The 19421-nt window shown below is 31.2% G+C and overlaps 2 protein-coding genes across 2 annotated transcripts; one reads left to right on the forward strand and one right to left on the reverse strand.

Annotated features, from left to right (window-relative positions):
• Positions 1-1404: 1404 nt before the first annotated feature.
• LOC124846466 (anthranilate synthase alpha subunit 2, chloroplastic-like) lies at positions 1405-6833 on the reverse strand. The gene is made up of 11 exons (XM_047323731.2): positions 6515-6833; positions 6258-6439; positions 5776-5965; positions 5125-5276; positions 4850-4965; positions 4475-4721; positions 4336-4392; positions 3969-4121; positions 3140-3220; positions 2080-2166; positions 1405-1887 (listed from the first exon to the last, which is right to left on the reverse strand). The coding sequence occupies exons 1-11, from the start codon at positions 6639-6641 to the stop codon at positions 1558-1560; spliced, it is 1722 nt and encodes a 573-aa protein (XP_047179687.1). The 5' UTR covers positions 6642-6833; the 3' UTR covers positions 1405-1557.
• Positions 6834-11997: 5164 nt separating this feature from the next.
• Positions 11998-16480, forward strand: LOC124846471 (pyrimidine d). Its single transcript, XM_088095707.1, has 12 exons — positions 11998-12093; positions 12164-12479; positions 12743-12825; positions 13078-13401; positions 13590-13845; positions 14692-14772; positions 14865-14972; positions 15048-15077; positions 15187-15324; positions 15776-15813; positions 15934-16033; positions 16150-16480. Exons 2-12 carry the CDS (start codon positions 12345-12347, stop codon positions 16222-16224), a joined length of 1368 nt encoding a protein of 455 aa, XP_087951833.1. The 5' UTR covers positions 11998-12093; positions 12164-12344; the 3' UTR covers positions 16225-16480.
• The last annotated feature ends 2941 nt before the right edge of the window (positions 16481-19421 follow it).

The raw sequence follows: 19421 nt of genomic DNA on the forward strand, positions 1-19421 counted from the left end.
TTTTTCCTGTATTTCATTTTTGCTTCACCATTTGTTTTTATTATCTTTTATTGTAAATTTTGTGTTGTGACTTTCAAAATTATGAAGAAAAAAAATATAAGATATTTTATATATACCAGGTAAAGAAGTTTTATTATATGGTATTACAGATTAATAGATAGATAAATGAGTTGGATTGGGCGGTAAAAAAAGATCAAAAAAGAAGTAGAAGAAATGAAGGGAAAGAACACAAGTGCAGGGAGGGAAGCCGGAAGAGGGTAAATTGATTGTAAAAAAAAGGTTTAATCCTTTTTGACGTCCCTATTTGTGTAGGAATGTCTCAGATAGGACCTCGTTTTCTAAAGTGTATCAAAATGGTCCTTAATTTTGAAAATTGATATCAATTGAGTCTTTTCCGTTAAGTTGGCTGGACGGCGTTAAAAAAATTGATGAGTGGGATGTTGAGATGACGAACGAACGCTCGGCGACCACCGAACGAACGGTCGTCCAGTGTGGAACGAACGGTCGTCCAGCGGTAAGAGGTCGACGAGCGTTCGCTGGTGGACGAGCGTTCGTTCGTCAGAAAACGAGGACCTATATGAGACATTCCTACACACGTCAAAAAGGATTAAACCTAAAAAAATGTTAAGAGAGGACAGAATATGGAATTGTTTTTCCTTTTTAACTTTATAGTCCTATAATCTATACTATCATTTAATTATTTAATTATTTTGTCTATTAATAAATAAAGAAAACCTAATATTTATTTAATTAAATTAATTTTGAATATTTTATTTTAAAATAACTAAATATTCTTTTTTTTTAAATTATACCATAATACAAAGAGATAATTTTTTTTGCTGTCATCTCTTGATTAGTTAATTTTATCTTTTGGTAAATAAAAATTCATTTGGTTATTTATTCAGTGAAAATAATAATGGAATAGTGTCTTTAATTCAAAATAGTTAGATAACTTTCTTTTTAAAAAATAAAGCTTAAATGATTTTTATATTATTACTTTTACAATATATATATATATATATATATATAATATATATATATATATTATTTTTCATTTTTGCTTAACTATTAAATAAAATAGTAAGATTAAATATGAAATAAAATTGTGAATATACATTTTCGAAAATTCATTAGTGGTAGAGATACAATTTGACATTTTTTTGGTGGCATCTCTTTCATTTCATATATAGTTTATTTAAAAATTTAATTAAATTAGAATTTAAAATTTTCTTGAAGGAATTAAATTATTGTCTTATGTTTAGGGAAGTCCTTCATTAGTAAGCCAGGTGCTTGTTGTGTAAAGAACGGAGAATATACTTGTAAGTATTTCATGTTCGGCACTTAGCAAAAGAAACTCCGCCAAAGGCTTTCTTTGGCATAAGTTGAAACGACTGGAAAGAAATGTGATCTAAAAACGACATTAGTTTAGGCTATGAAATAACTTTTATGTTCAGCACTTGCACAACTCTTAAGATATTATTATCCAGAATTCAGCATGCAACGTTCTAATTCCTTTACAATTGTAAAGAATATCCAATTATGATAAACACACTGAAATTATTGTTTGTTAACAAAAGAAGATTCTGCAAGATCGATGGCTCGAGCAAGGGCTGCAGCTTTATTCTCGCACTCTCTCTGCTCATCAGCTGGATCACTGTCAGCAACGATTCCCGCCCCAGCCTGGAGGTGGGCAACCCATTCTCTGCGTTTGTTCATATGATCCTTGTACGAGTACATCGTATCATAACGAGCATTAGTAGGGAAAACTATGGTTCTCAGTGCAAGGGCTATGTCCATATCGCCATTAAAAGATATGCCTCCAAATCCCCCGCTATATGGCCCCCGTCTTGCCACTTCCAACTCATCAATCAACTCCATTGCTTTTACCTGTTTTATAACAATCCAATCATTTACATAATGTTCAGCTATAACTACCTCCCAACCAACTCTATTTATTAAGCACAGGTAATATCGGAACTGAATGCGACTGCCTATGTATAATGGACAAAAAACTACATTAACAAGGGGAAAGAGCCTGCTCAAACCTAAGCTACCATCTTCAAGAGTTCTAAAATTTACCTTCGGTGCTCCGCTAACTGTACCAACAGGTAAAGCAGCACGCAATGCATCCCAGCTTGTTAAGTTATCTAACAACTCCCCAGTGACCTGCAAATACAGGTGTACTTTACCATCATCTCAGAAAAAGCTTCACCAAATCCACGAAATAAGCTAATTTTAAAAGTAATCTTCATATTCAACATCTCACGAAATAAGCTCTTAGTCATAATTTCTTAGGCAAAAATATATGGGCCTGTTGGTATCAATAAGCATTGTCCTCTTAGGATTAAGGGAAAACAAAAGATAGGCGCAGCTTTTCTAGTTTTTTATTTTCAAAGTTCTAACTAAAAACTGGAAAGTGATTACTCAGTATAGGAGTAAACATTCGCTTTACCTGCAAATGATTGTAAAGCAAATGTTGTTATATCTGACATTAACGGAAACTCGGGACAGTTTATTCTTCAATTTGATAAGAATGACCATTAAAGCAGAAATATTGAAGAGATCAGAACATAAAAAATGTTAGATTTTCATGTGTAAACACCCCTAAATTATGTGTACGATATTAAGTCAAGTACAAAATATTGTATAAACTGACAATAAAAGAACAAAGATCACGAACAAAGAATTTCCCAAGGATCTCTAAAGAGAGAATAAAATAAACCCAGAATATTTTTAGGAGAAGAAGAAAAGAGAAAGAATGAAACTACGAGAAGAGAGAATGATTCTGATATGTGTTTTGGAGTGAAGGGAGTGCTCTATTTATAGAATTCATGGATCAGGCCCATGACCTAAAATATCTCTTAGAAAATTATTATTTTTATTAAAATAGAACTTTGGAAACGAAATATGAACGTTGCACATCAAAAGGAGACGTTGCGTGCATATAGGAAAAAATCTCCAATTGCGGTCCAAGCTCAAAACTTCCGATGACACATATCTTTGCAATATTATATTAATAAATAATAACACAAAAGCCGCCAAGGACGAGTATTACTTCCCAACATTTATATTAGTTAGCATTGTCAGCAATGTAAAATTTGAACTGCATTTATGTAAGATTCAAAACCTTGGAACTTACAGTTGAGCTTATGTGCATAACATGGGAATAGCGCTCGATATTCATGAGCTTTTCAACTTGAACAGAGCCGGGTTTGGAGACCTGCATATTCATCTTGCATTAAGCATATGGCTAAAACACAAACTGCCCAACTGAAAAGCAACTATGCAACAAAAATAGTTATGATCATAAATTACCCAACTGCAAAGCAACTGTGCAATGCATATAAAGATCTGTTAAAATAGCAACATAGCATTTAGAATAAGGTTAATGCTATGAAACAATGACTTCTTCAATAGGGTACCTGATATTCATGTTTGCTTTGCACGTTAAAAAAAAAAGAAAAAACTGTCAAAAGAGTCCCTCCATTCAAAGGGTTTATGGAGGTAGAAAAAAGGGTGCGTAGGGAATTACAAGTTAGGACCCGATCCCATTGGTGATAATAACTAATTATATTCAGTAGTAAAATGGGATTGGGGGAGTTAGTAGGAATTGGTTGAGTTTTGTTACAAGAAAATTGGGAGAATCAGCTCTGTTCGTACTCGGGTGGAAGAGAGGACATTACTCCGTTGTACTGGTGTGTAGTGCTTGATCTCTGTTCAGTATCACCTTGATAACAGTGCAGAAATTGATTGCTTGAAAATATTAAGCATCATTATGAGCAAATCATTTTTTACATATTATGGTCCAGTTTTTTCAGAACCATTTTCCAAAATCATATTGAATAGAAAGATTCCTTTTACATCTGGGATTAGATCAAGGGTTTACCTAGGAACCTTAGTCTTAAAAATGCAAGACTTTAACCTCTATGACATAAAAGATAATAAGCCAGGAATTGAAAACATTTTACCTTTCCAACATCATTTCTCCCCAAATCAACTAGCATTACGTGCTCTGCACATTGCTTTTCATCCTTCAAAAGTTCTTCCTCCAACATGATATCTTCTTTGGGTGTTTTTCCTCTCCTAGTAGTACCAGCAAGGGGCCGGTTGGTGATGTTCCTCTGTCAAAAAGAATACAAAAGGCCAATCAATACATTTTACATTTGTAATGAAGTTTGTAACATTGACTAGTTTAGAAAAAAATTAAGAAACTTAAAAAAGGGTTAACAAACAAGACAAGCCCAGCTATAAACATTTGTTAATAGTATTGATATTGTGGAGGAAGAAAATTAGCCCATAAAGCCAGGTTATTGGAGTCTTATCGCACAATGATACCTTCTTCACCCGTGTAAGAATTTCTGGACTTGACGCAACCAAAATACTCCCTCTGGCCTGACAGTAGTATATATTTCAACAAGTTAACTTTGAAATGCAAACTAAATAATACAATGACAATGACAAGAAACTGGAAAACCTGTAAATAAGTCATATATGGACTAGGATTAACGATCCGCAATGCTCTGTAGACTTCAAATGGATCTGCAAAAGTTCTCCGTTCAAAACGTTGACTTAGTACAATTTGAAAAATATCACCCGCCAGTATGTGCTCTTTAGCCTGCAATACTGCCCTCTTATATTCCTCATTTGTCATATTTGACGTCTCCAGTTTAGGACCAAAGAGATGTGTGTGTAACTTGATCGAACCTGCTATCAGCTTTGGGCTGAAATTGACAATTATAATAGCAGATATTGAAATTAAAGTCAATCACCAAAATCAGCCATCCTTTACCTTAATTTGAAAGGTCAAGCCAATAAGAAAACAAATTGGGGGGAAAAACAGAACACTCACGTGATTATATCATGCACCCGAGACACTAAAGTTTCCAGCTGGTTCCTTCCATCACTGAGAGCTTCCTCAGCAGAAGAGTATCGATCTAACCGAACCCAATGAATCACATATGCTCTCTGGATAGAACCAAGTCTAAGAAATCACATGTGCTTTCTGGGCCAATCAAAATCAAATAAAATACAAAATAGAAATACTCTCCAGGTCCAAGACAGTGAGCGTGGATAAATTGATCAGCAGGACTTTCTTAGAAGCAACAATTACATTCATAGCAGTACCTTTTCAACATGATCAAACACAATAACATTATCATAAAGGCCCAGATGAATATCAGGAAGGTTTCTGTCGTCTACTGGGGCATTAGAAAATGGAAGCTTCTTCTTTTCTACATAGCGCATTGTATCATAAGAGAAATACCCTATCCAACCACCTGCCAATAAGAAAAACAGAGCACGCTCAAAAACACATCAGGAAACTCGTAGATATCCATTTATCATCTCAACATTCGAAGCAAGCAAAATAATCCTTAGAGGAAAAACAAAAATCAACCACAAATCTTTTTGCACGATATATTCATTCCAAATAATATAAAATTTTTAAAAAAAAGTGAATAAAAATAAACAAGTTAACCGATGATCAGTGTGGCTGCCTACACACGACCACGGTGTTGGTAGAAGACTATAATCTAATCAGAAAATCTAATAAAAGAGAGTAAATAGTGTATGTATTAACTACATAAAGGTTTGGTTTTACGTTTTCATTCGATCACAATCTGTTATGTATGGAAAGTTCGCCAACTTTTATCATAACTAGATTAAGAAAAATAAACCAGCAATAATTTCATATTTTAAATATGTTTACAGTCGCAGCATATAAAAAATAAATTCAAAACGAAATGGTAATTAGGATGAGAATTCAATTTCACATGCCGCAAAACGCCTCAGGAAGTTCATCAATGAGTTGAGGCCTCCACTTCTCCATGATCCTTCGAGGAATTACCAGTGGATCCTCTGCAATTTCCTCACTCCTGCGCCCTTCCATGTGGTCCATAACAGTAACCACATTCTCTTTCGCCACAATCTCCATACACGGCTGTGCTCCCACCACACTGTACCGCCCCTAATCAATAGCAACACAGACTAAGCACACAGTTCAACACATTCGGAGACTAAAACGTAAGAGTAAATTACACAACACTCCCTGAATTTTTGCAAGATTGCACAAAACTCTCAACTTCTTCAATCTCATTTGAAAAGCATCACACAGTATACCTTTCATCGGATGTTAATTAAAACCTTTAAAAACACAGCAAAAATGTGTTCGATGTCGCAAAACCTCACAAAACTTCAGAACTATCAGTGTAATTTACTAAAAAAGCTGAAATAAAATTAAAAAAAAAATGCGTTCTCACAATGCTAGAAAATTGGCCGGGCTCCACCGATTCAAATAGAAAACTAGGAGCATCTCTCTCGTCCTCCTTAACGAGACACCGGTAAGCTAGCACTGGAGTGAGGTGATCCGAGAATATGCAACGGTATAGAGGAATAACGTTCCCCTTCTTCGAAGCTTCGAGAAACTTCTCGGAGTTGTCAGCTGAAGCAGAGAAAAAGTGAATGAAGCAGCAGAGAGTGATATAAAAAGCGAGATGGAAGTAGGAAGAAGAATAACCTAATGAGAGAGATTGAGCAGTGCATTTGACGGTGAGGGGGCGGTGGCTCCAACCGGATCTGGAGACGGCGGTGGTTCGATTAACGGCGTTCGCGAGAGTTAGGGCTGAATAAGTAACAGCCGCCATTGCTACATGCCAGTGCAGATGCAAATGCGATGTGGCAGAGAACAACAAGAATCAACAAGAGCTTACAGTGAGTGTCACTGTTTGGTGTGGTGAGTCACATTCTCGACCTTCTACTGCTATAATTATATCTGAAAAGTTGGCCCTAGTGGTCATGATCTACGGGGTGTTCGTCCCTCCACCAGCACACCTTTCTCTCTTCATTTTCTCTTTTCTATTTTGTTTTTCACAAAAATTTTATTTTTAAAATTATTATTTTTTAATTTTATCCATAAACCTATTTCACTAATAACTTATTTTAGTATCGTAAATGAGTAAAATATTTTTCTTTCATTTTAACATTATACTTCTTTTCAAGGTTGATGGTAGTGCAAAGAATTATCAAGCAGTCTCTGCTCGTGATGCATTTACTCTCGTAGTGCAGTGTTTGTCGTGCTTCCTATTCGAATAAACCTTGAAAACAAACCCTGAAATAAAAAAATGTAACCTTTAAACGGATGTGACATCCTTCAACGGATGTGTTTAAGGTAAAACGATCCGTTTCTCCTTGAACGGATGTTGACATCCGTTGAAGGATATCACCTCCATTGATGTATACTTCCTCATGTTGGTCGACGCTGTGGATGCTCCTCCACACCACGGCAACGACACTCCTTCATACTACGGCGGTGAAACAGAAATGGGAAAAGGAGAAGAGAGTTCCGTGAGTGGGTGGTGGAAAGTAAAATTAGAATTTCAAATTATTTAAAATAGAGTAAAAGTAAAAATCTTTTTAACTTAAAGGATATAATTGTATTTAAAATAATGTCAGGAGGTGGAAAAAGTATAGAATGGTAAAAGAGGGAGCAACCTACGTGAGTTCAGACAAAAAATAATGTTTTTTATTGGAAAAGTCGACAAATCTAAAATATCTCTAAAAATTAGTCCGTGGATTTCTTTTCTAAAAAGTCATTTATTTTAAATTAAAAAAATAACTCGAAATCTATTACAACTCTAAATATTTTTAATTTGTTTCAAAATTAAATATAAATATTTTAATAAAACTAATATAAACTTTATAATAATTCTTTTTAGTAGTTAATATGATTATGAACCTTATTTTCTAAAACTAAAATTAATACATCATAAAAAATAAGAAAATAGAAAGATACCATAAAAAACAATGTAAAAGACTTATTTTAAATTACTAATTAAATATTAAAAAAGAATCTCATAAAAAATAGACGGTAAATTTAAAATATTAAAATAAAAATATAAATCTTAAATATAAAAAAGGTGTAGTTTCTTACCATTTTCTTTCTCTTATATAAATAATAGATAAAATGTTTACTTTATAATTAATTATTCATTAAATAAGTATAACTACGATATAAAATAGATAAATTATATTCTATAACAACATTTATTAAAATAAGTCCATTATTCTTAAGATACGTATTAATGAAAACATATATTCAATGAAAGTTAATTTTAATTTGTTTTCTTTTTTGTTTCATCTTTTTATAATAATATCAAATTAATTTCTGTTTTTTCTTTTAACGTGTTTATCTTGAAATTCTTTTAAAAAATAATCTAAATACTTAATAAGTTTTGAACTGAATCCTAAAAAATCGATTCTAATTAACATACACATATATATATATATACATATATATATATATATATATATATATATATATTATAACACATATTATACAATTGCAAATTAATATATAAATTATAGTTAGTATTATATTATATATTTTATTTAATAATATAATAATAAATATAATATAAAAATATAAAATATTATAATATAAAATCCACTTTTTGACTCTAACTAGAAATCAGAGGTTTTTACACCTATTCAAAGAAATCTCTTAAAAGAGTTTTTGTTTATTAGAACGGATTCATATATTATATATCATGTGTCAAGTTAACGGTTGAAGTTACTCAATTTCATACGTTAAAAAAGTAATATATTTTTAAATAGAAAAAATAATATCCAAAAAAATCTATTACTTTTCTCGGGGTAACGTATGTTTTCCTTTGTAAGTAAAAGAATCGTTAACCAGATTTCCGTTTACTTGAATAGATTTGAAAAAAATGATGGAATAAATTTTAAAAAATTTAAAAATAATTTTTTTATTTAAGTAGTAGGTGAGAGTGAATTTGAAAGTAAATATTTTTAATCTGTCATATTAATCAAATATTATATTAATTTTCACAAACATTTCCAAATTCAGTCACACTTAACTTCAAATTCACTCAAATAAATAACAAAAAAATTTATCTTCAAATCTTTTCAAATCCACTTAATCACTCTTTCAAATTCATTCAAATGAACAAAGGTAACTTTCTGAAGTAAAGTTAGCTGATAAATAAAATATATTTGATGGAAAAAAATAAGAAACATGTGAATAAAAAAACAGAAGTGCGTAGAAAATAATATATTAAATCACATGTTTTATTTTAAAAAAATGTTTTTCTTCTCTTTCACGTTATCATGAGAGACATTTCCAATCAATGAAGTGCGTAGAAAATAATATATTAAATCACGTTATCAACGATGTTATTTTTCGTTTTGTTGTTTTTATTTCATCTTTATCTCTTTATATTTTATTTATTTATCTTTAATTTATTGAGTAAAATAGTATATTTTCATTTATATTTTTTAAAGTGATAATTAAACATTTTCATTTGAGTACATAACTTTTTTCATTTAAGATTTATTTTACTTTAGTGGACTACCACAAATTTTAAATATAAATTGACATATGTGTATAATCTGGTAATAAACCACGCTTATAAAAAAAACCATTCAGAAACTGAAATTCTTAGTAAGTAACCTCGTGTGTGTGTATATATATATATATACACATGTGTGTATGCAGCATGTGAATATTATTAAGTTTAATTATTATTATTTTTGTAATTTTAAATAATTTAATGAAATTTATATTGATATTTTTTAAAATATGCATAATTTGTATAATTTTAGTTAAATATATTTATTTAATTTTTCATTAGCAAGGAAGAAGTGTCTTTTATGTCGTATTTTACTTATTTATCTGCATGTTAAAAAAAACATTTTATAATTAATGCGGAAAAATATTGTCATTTTGTAAAATGATAAGTATACTTTATGTATAAATGTTGTCATTATCACTAATTGTAATTATAGTCATTGTTATGGGTGTAAGTAATGACATGATATAAAATATAAATTAAGTGATAATAATTAAGTGGATATGAATTCAATTAAAAAATATAAAATTCTTTAATAATTGATTAATCAAAGTTGATAAGATTCAATTGATATGTTTATTAATTAAGTCACGTTTTTATTATTATATCGGAGTTTATTTTTTAATATTTAATTTGTAAATTAAAAAAATACATTTATTGTCTCAAAACAACATTAATTATAGAAAGTAACATAACTTTATTGACTTTTACACACCGTAATATTTTATTCATGTGAGTGTACATGATTAAAAATAATGATAGCGCATATTTACATACTTTTCGTAAGTAATTCATTTAATTACATTTTTTTAATGTTAGTAGTAGTCTCTTTAAAAATGTAATCTAAATTGAAATTTAAAATACAAATAAATAAGTTGAAATTTATAAATTAAGTTGTAGTCTATCACAAGTATTTTCAAAATGTTAAATTAAATAATTGTCAGATACTAACTTTTTTGACATATTAAAGATTGAACATTTAATATTTAAAATGTATAAATAAATTAAAATTATAAATAATACGTGTGCGGTTCATCCTAGCTAATCTTAGTCAATGGGGAAATCCAAGAAGAATTGAATTGAGAATAGAAACATGAACATTTCTAATCATTATGTGTACTTACATATAGACATTTATGTATTTATAAATCCAAATTTAAAGATAGAAGGTAAGATAAAAATGATGAAATAAAATTTTTAAACATACAAGAAAAGGCTCAGAAACCTGAGAAGACTGCTTATTAGTGTTAAAAAAAATTGTTTAATAATAAAGTATGAATTGATTAATTTAATTAACAATACATGAATTTGAGTTTATTTCTTGTAAAAATGTCACAGACAAGGTTTATACTTCATTACATGTATCTAATTTGCACTTATAAAAAACACTTGTTCTCATAATGATATAAATTAATTTCCAATCCTTTAGAGTAACTTGTATTATTAATGGTTTAATAAATATATATTTTCTAGTATAATGATTACATGCAGGATCACAATTTTATCCGCGAACACAGATATTCGCTGGTAAAATCGGCAGTGGGTAGCTACTATCTGCGGGTAACGGGTAGCGGGTATTTTAATACCCGCTTCTAAACAGGCCGGGTACAGGTAGTATACTACCCGCCCCGCGGGTACTCGTTGCCTGCAAAGAATTAAAAAAGTTTAATAATTTATATATCTTTTAATTAAATTTAATTAAAAATAAAATAAATTTATATTTTATTAGGTTTAAATTAATTAAAATTAAAATGTAATTTATATTTAATTTAATGTATATTATATTATATATTTTTGTAATTTTATTTAAATTTTATTTTAAAAATTTATTAAATATATTTTTTATTTATTTTTTGCACGTATCCGCAGGTACCCGCAGGTTTTAAAATACTCGTCGATATTTTTTAAACAAATACCCGCGCGAGTAGCAGATCGGGTAGCGAGTACAGTTTTATCCGACAGGTCGAATTGTGAGTAGACACTACCAGTGTCCGGCCCATCCCGTTGCCATCTCTAACATGTTTTATAAATATAATTCACAATAACTAAATAATTCAAGGAAAACACATAATTAATGCACTTATACGTGTTGTATTTTAAGAAGAAAAAAATTCCAGTTTATTTTTTACATACAAGACTTGAGATAATATATTTTTGAAAATAATTAATTTTTATAGTCTAAATCAAATTTAAAAAATTCGTTTGTCAAAATTTTGATTTTTTAAAGAAATATTTAATTGTAAAAATTGATTAAATTTGAGTGCATTGGTTTACTGAATTTTGAAAAATATTTTATTGATTATTCATTGTTTGAAAAAGTAAATGGGTGAATATTAAATAGACTTATTTGTGAAAGATGGATTGAATAAATTAATTTGTGATTTTTATATTAATTGCTCCCTATTTTCTGTACATAGCTCAATATCATGGGTATCTGCCAAATACAGATTTAAATGATGTTCTTGTACAAAAAAAAAAGTTGAAAAAATGGGTATGAAAGTTAAAATGAATGCTGCGAATAGAAATTGGTATCTACACACTTTTTATTTGGGCTTCAAATCGGAGCCCAACAAGACACACATCAGTAGCTCCGTGTTATTTCAACTTGAAGCGTCAACCTGAAAGGAAAACACCTTTGTGACTGCATCTTTTTTTCCAAACATCGGCCCTTCACTGACGACGGCTCCGCCGCCGGAGCCTCCGCATTCTTGTTTCCGACCTCTCTTCGGTATACACGGATTCCATTCAAATTCCACAGAATACTCTCACCTTTGACTTTTGCTTACTACCCATTGCAGTTCCAAGAGCCAGCTTGCAACACATTCTTGTACATCCCTTGCTGCCACCACCCTTTACTCAACATATCATTACTCGAAGATTTTGTGCTTCCGAATCATAAGCGTTTCGTTACTGAATCTCTTTCCCGAACATCGCGTTGAAGTTACGTTTCTTGAAGGTTCTCACCATTTCCTTGAACTCATGGCCGCATGGTCTTCAAGAAAGTTTCTGAGAGATGTTATTCTCAAAAGCGTAGTTCCGTACCAGCTTTCCGCCGTCAGATGTTTTTCCTCCGCGCCTCAAAGTGCTCCCAAGATCGGTCACTATTCCAAGAAGGTGCGTATTCTCATTCCTTTTGAGTGTATGTATGGTGTTCGACGTTATGCATTGTCGTGTTGATTAGTTTTGAGGTTGGTAGATGCCCGTTTCATTTAGTATGCATCAGTTTGGAAATGCGGGGTATAAAGTGTGATTTCGAAATTTAATGTGTTGAATTGAAATATAATGTATGTGATGTTTGATTAAGTTTGTAGGTTTTACGTGCATGTAACTTTTTGTGGTGTGTAGTTTAGTACATTCACTGATTATTTGATTTGCAGGGAAGGTTGTGGACGGGAGCCACCATAGGTCTACTTATAGCTGGTGGAGCTTATGTGAGTACTGTGGATGAAGCTACTTTCTGGTACTTCATTTGGACGCATTTTTCTTTTGCCCCTCTAATTGTTTATTTGATGTATTTATTACTTATTTTTCCCGAGGAAAAAAAACACACTCCTGTTCTCTCATGCTTTTACTCTGGGTAAGCTGTGGATGTATTATTATAGAAAACAATTTTTTAGTGGTTTCACTAGAAAATAAATGCTTGATGCCTTGTTTGAAAAGGAAATGCATATCTTGGAAATGAATGATCCAGATTGAGTTATCTTTTTTGCAGTGGATGGTTATTCTCCGCAACAAAACTCGTGAATCCTTTTTTCGCATTGTTGGATCCTGAGTTTGCCCACAACTTGGGTGTCTCAGCTGCAGCTCGTGGTTGGGTTCCGAGGGAGAAGAGGCCCGACGTACCAATCTTAGGGCTAGAAGTTTGGGGAAGAAAATTCTCCAACCCAGTAGGCCTTGCTGCAGGTTTTGATAAAAACGCCGAGGCTGTTGATGGTTTGCTTGCTTTGGGCTTTGGCTTTGTGGAGGTAGGATCTGTTACTCCTGTTCCCCAGGATGGCAATCCTAAACCTCGGATCTTTAGGCTGCGAAACGAAGGGTAGGAGTTTATATTTTTGTTTCTTTGCTCTGCTGCTTCTGATTAACAGTTTAATCTGTTTTATATTTTCCTTTTTACTTCTCCAATCACCTCTATACACCGCAGAAGGTTATTGATACTATAAGACTTTCTTTGAAATTTGCTTATGTTGTCTACGTTTCTCTAAGACTGATTTATTTTACGTGCAGTGCTGTAATAAATAGATGTGGCTTTAACAGTGAGGGAATTGTTGCTGTTGCAAAGAGGCTGGGTGCTCAGCACGGTAAGAGGAAACTAGATGAAACTTCAAGCACTTCACCTTCTTCCAACAATGAAGTCAAACAAGGTGGAAAAGCTGGCCCTGGCATCCTTGGTGTCAATCTTGGAAAGAACAAGACAAGTGAAGATGCTGCAGCGGACTATGTTCAAGGAGTTCATACATTGTCTCAATATGCTGATTATTTGGTAAATAGTTTTTTCTTATATATATATATATATATATATATATATATATATATATATATATATATATATGTATGTATGTATATTTTATAGAAAAGAAAGGAAAGGTGGACAACTTTGTAGACTGTAGTTTATCATGGTATGACTGGGTGCAAATTTTAATAAACTGTACTCCTGTCAAGTCTAAACTCTAACGTGTTGGTAACTTTTTTCATGCAGCTGGATAGATGCATTGAAGGTAGTTTGTGTGACCTTTCCTTTTTTGTTTTAGATTTGGCATGTATGCCATGCCTTTTTTTTTTAAAAGAAAAGTTAGAAAAAAGATTGCAATCTTATGCGTATTAAATTTTGTCTTGAGTTTGTGTATACTCTATATATTAAAAATGAACTTTAACAGTTTGTGGTTTGTAATCATTCATTATCTTAATTATGTGTAATTGCAGCATTTAAAAAAAGATAAGATTTCTGCACATTTTTTTTTTTAAAAATTCTGAGGAAAGAAGTGTGGTTGCTTATAATGACTGAAGCAATCAATTATCCGGGATCATTGCCTTTACTGCCTGCTCAAATCTCCTTGTTCTTGTCAAGCAGTTTTCCATATCCTTTTCCAATTCCCTAGTTTAGAAAAGTGAGATAACTCACGTAGGAGATGGTTAATGGATGAGTTAAATTTATCAGGGACTGGGCATAGTCAACAGGGAAGGGGAAGCATGCGCCTATATGGAAATAGATGGAAAAGAACAATTCCAATTTCTTTTAACTAGGCATTTCTGTGGCCTATTACAATTTTGTGGGATAAATGCTTGTCACACTGTTCTGTTGTTTAATGTTCTTAATATTCTTTTCTAGGTAATTAATGTTTCATCGCCCAATACCCCTGGTTTGCGCATGCTTCAAGGAAGAAAGCAACTAAAGGACCTTGTTAAGAAGGTAGAATTTGGAATTAGGAGGTGAATCTTCCATGCATTTTTTGTGTTGCATACTTGGGGGATTGACTCTCGCAAAATTTCCCTTTTATGAAGGTTCAGGCTGCTCGTGATGAAATGCAGTGGGGTGAGGAGGGCCCACCTCCATTGCTGGTAAAAATTGCGCCAGATTTGTCAAAAGAAGACCTTGAAGATATTGCTGCAGTAAGCATGTGCATATTACTGCCTTTCTTATATGTTCACAATCTCTATGTATAACAGTTTTCGCTTTGATTACAGGTTGCCTTGGCTCTTCACTTGGATGGACTGGTATCTCTTTGCTCCATTACTAATTTCAGTTAGTTGCCACTAAATGGATCTTAATGCTTCCAATTTTACAATCTCTACTTCATTTGCTCTATTTATTTATTGTTTCTAGATTGTATCAAACACAACCATTTCAAGACCAGATCCTGTCAGTAAAAGTCCACTGGCTTCAGAAACTGGTGGCTTGAGTGGGAAGCCTCTCTTCAATCTCTCTACCGAAATCTTGAAGGAGATGTATATCTTGACAAGGGTAAGTCTGTTGATTTTACTGTTATTTACTGTTGACAATATCCCGTGTCCTATAATGCGTGCAATTGCTCTGGATTATGCAAGCAATATAGTTTTGGTTGATGCTAATTCACGGCTGCTGTATTGAAAATACTCAGAACATGATCAAATCTTTAAGTTCCTTTTGCTGTTAATTATTTTCAATATTTTTAATCATAGATTTGGCATGTGCATACTAACTAGCTCATAAATATGACCTCCAAATACCTGTGAGGCTGTGACAAGCACGTGGTTGAATTCTGTATAGTACAGTGTGGCATCTCCTTGATTTGTTTCCCTCTTAGCCGTCTCGCTGATGCATCTCAAAATCATTAGAGCTCTTCTCTTACATTTTTGAACTGTTCTTTGTCACGCTTTTCTCGTATATGTTATTCAGGCTTAACAACTTGGCCCTGTTATTTTGTGTATACCAGGGCAAGATTCCTTTGATTGGTTGTGGCGGCATTAGCAGGTAAAATTTTCATGTTCACTTATTAGTGTAGTTAATGTGTAGCTGTCTGCAGTATATTTGTTTATGATTTAGAATAAAATGAATTATGTAAAATTTGTCTGAACTTTTATATTAATTTAGTGGGGAAGATGCATATAAGAAAATACGAGCTGGAGCAACTCTAGTTCAGCTCTATACCGCATTTGCTTATGGGGGACCTGCACTTATTCCTCAGATAAAGGTATTTACCAAAACTAATGTGTATTCACTATAGTTCTCGTGCTCCTATTCCTCAGATTATGGTTAAGGACTCAACACTTAGTATATGCACCGAAATTTTCATTCAATTGGTTTCAGGCTGAATTAGCAGAATGCCTCGAAAGGGATGGTTTCAAATCCATTCTTGATGCAGTTGGTGCAGATTGTAGATGACTTTTATCCTACATCAGAATCCTGTGATGCAAACATAGTTATTAGAATCTTACGATTCAACACGTTTTGACTATTTTTATCGGTTGGTATCATAAGATGAACTTTAAACAGTTTTGTACCTTACGACACATGAATCAAATACATGTAATTCGTATCACCGATTTGGTTCAAGAATTCGTGTGTTTTTACTTTTTTCAGCAGTTGTCCTGAAAAAAAATTCAAATAAAAAGGAATTTGAAGAATACTTGGTAATTCATCCTTGTTGACTATTTCACCTTTATTTATCTCATTTATTGAATGCATGCACTAATTATCTTCATCCTTCTAACATAAAGATTTCACAAACTTAGAAATAATTGATAATCTTGTTTTATATGAACTTGTGCTTTAGTTATTTTAACTATTTATAGTTTAAATTGTATACATTGAACATTGTATATAATCTCAATAATGTATTTGAAATAATTTTTGTTGTATCTGAATCTTATTATTTGATGCAAAGTTATGATTCGTTTAAATTGTTCCGTGATTCATCATTTGGATAAAGCTGAAACTGCAAAATCATTTATTAAAGTTGCTTAATTTATACCAGATTTGGGTTTTGCCGGTTGTTTTGATCTGAATTGCCAAAGCAAGTCAAGGATTATTGAAACAAGTGTTTATTTAGAGCAATTATTTGACAATAAACCACCGCATCGTGGAGAAGTACTTTTTGTTGGTTGAACCCAATTATTATCAAGCGGTTTTCTGTCATGACACAGTTCTGCATTATTGTTCATTATTCAAGTGGCATTTTGTGGTGGAATTACAAGTGTATTAGTGCCGCAATGTCTCATTTTTATTGTGTTGATATTGCTGGGAAATATATATTACGTGGATTATAAACACCTTTGTATATTTTCAATGATAAAAAGAGTGGTTGATATTGCTGGTGGTGCTTGGAATACCATGATTTACTTTCTTACAAATTCATGAATGTTACTGAAAAGATTTCACTATATGTCTGCTTTATATGTATGAAGTCTATATATCAGTCGATGATACGAAATAGACGAGAGATCTACATGTTTATTGTTAAAAAAACTAAGTGTTTTTATTGTGCAGCTTTTATAGAAATACGAACTTTTAGAGTGCACGTTACCAAACATGCATTGAGATTGTGGAAACATTAACAACTCTTTTTCAGTTGCCTCTTTTAATCACAATGATTGAAACTTTTTCTGAAACACATGTTAACATTTCAAATATTAACTCAAAAGGACATCCATCACATAGAACTGTTCATTACCGAAACCTCTCTAATTAATGATATCCACTGTTTTTCTCGGACATGTATATATTTGAGAAATTGACAATGTTTCTAAATTTTGATTTTGAAGAAAAGGATAAAAAATTATTAATAAGCATGTTGAAGCTTTTTGTTAATATGGGACAAGATTAACAACGAAAATTATTATTCGAATAATTTAAGTGTGACTCTAAATCTTATATATATAATTTATACCGTATAATTGATTAGTCAATATATTCTCTTATGTTGATCGATGGGACAACTTCTTCGAAATTGTATATTCTCAAACAAAATTGAAGGAGTTATATACATTATAATTGGTCAGTCTACGTTTTGGGAGTGACTAATCAATAAGTACAAATGTAAATTATTTTTCATAAATCCTACGTTATTAACAAGACAAAATATGTTTATGAACTTTTATATCGCAATTTGGTTAGTAATATTTAAAAGTTTACTTCAAAATCTATAAATACAAATGTAAGATAAGAAGGTAAGTGATAATTTTGATTGTGAAATTAATATTATAATATTATAACCTATTGGATTTCATAGCTAATTTCAAAATGTCTTTCACGAGTACACAACAGGTGAATCTAAATTAAGAATATTAATAACAATATCCGAAATAGAAGGTAACGAAGGAAAACCAATAATATACGTAAAATAATAGTTCTTAGACCGATTATCCGAAACATTCTTTCATTAAAAAAATAACCCATCAAATTGAATAAAAAAAGGAAGCGAACACAAGTCTGGACCTAAAAAACGAAGGTGAGAATATGAGTGTATGAGTGCATTGGATCTTAAGAAAATTGAAAGGTGAAGAAGATGCTTTAAAGAAACTCTGAGTTGATCACAGAACCTGAAATCTAAATCAGACGGCAGCAATTCAAACAGCCTTATCGTGCTTTGACTCCCTCCACCCCAACGTTCCTTGGTAACAATCTCTGTTTCTAATGTCCAATCATTATCATTATAATATTATTGAAACTTCGCTTTTTCCTTTTGGGCCACATTACTCTTATCATCATTCCACATTCTACCTTTCTTATGTCTCCCTTCTATTCTTTTCCTTTTCAACTCACACTCAATAATTATTCTTTATGGATTTCTTCAAATTTTTGTGTTATTGTTTAAGATATTGATGAGCTTTCACATGATGTTTGTTGAGGATGTTGATTCTCTTTTTGCTTTTCGTCTAATATTGCTTCTGGAGTTCCTGCGGTTCTGTTTGAAATATTATTTCATATCCATTTCTTATATACAATTTAGCACATATTGTTTCGTGAATTTATATATAGATAAATTTCGAATGATTAAATATTTTTAATGTAAAATTATAATTTATTTCTGTTTCAAAAATATGATAAAAATAAACATATATAATCATTATAACACACTAATGTGATTTTTTTACATATTAAATTTATTTTAGTACAATATTTGAATTATTTATACTAATTGATATATTTTAATTAAAAAAATTATATCAAACTTGAAAACATATTAACTTTCGAGACTGAATTATAATTTTGTATTAAAGTTTATACATTAAATTAATATTTATCCCATTTACAATAAATAAATATATATATATATATATATATATATATATAATATATATATATATATATATATATGTGTGTGTGAAAATTATTTATTATTTATATTTGTTTTAATTATGTCTAATAGTCTCATATCGTTTATGAGTTTAAACCTAAGACGGTTTAAATATTTATTTCTCATTTTATCCTTCAATAATATTATTGAGTAAACTTAACATTGAAACAATATTAATAATGAATTATATCAATGTAATCATTTTTTTCTTGTACTAAAATTTCATTGAAGTTATTTTTAATTTTTAAAACTCAAACTTCCATAAGATGTGTGTTTCGAATAT

This window comes from Vigna umbellata, chromosome 8, assembly GCF_029865625.1.
Source record: "Vigna umbellata cultivar VRB3 chromosome 8, Vumbellata_1.0, whole genome shotgun sequence".
In the NCBI taxonomy this organism is placed as follows: Eukaryota; Viridiplantae; Streptophyta; class Magnoliopsida; order Fabales; family Fabaceae; genus Vigna; species Vigna umbellata.

Excerpts from the sequence above, each read along its gene's own strand:
- LOC124846466 (XM_047323731.2), bottom strand. The coding sequence starts at position 6,641 with ATGGCGGCTGTTACTTATTCAGCCCTAACTCTCGCGAACGCCGTTAAT. Across the intron at positions 5,277-5,775 it reads ACTTCCTGAGGCGTTTTGCG|GTGGTTGGATAGGGTATTTC; the intron begins GCATGTGAAATT and ends TCTTATTGGCAG. Across the intron at positions 4,122-4,335 it reads TTCTTACACGGGTGAAGAAG|AGGAACATCACCAACCGGCC; the intron begins GTATCATTGTGC and ends TCTTTTTGACAG.
- LOC124846471 (XM_088095707.1), top strand. The coding sequence starts at position 12,345 with ATGGCCGCATGGTCTTCAAGAAAGTTTCTGAGAGATGTTATTCTCAAA. Across the intron at positions 14,773-14,864 it reads TAAAGGACCTTGTTAAGAAG|GTTCAGGCTGCTCGTGATGA; the intron begins GTAGAATTTGGA and ends CCTTTTATGAAG. Across the intron at positions 15,325-15,775 it reads AGATGTATATCTTGACAAGG|GGCAAGATTCCTTTGATTGG; the intron begins GTAAGTCTGTTG and ends TGTGTATACCAG.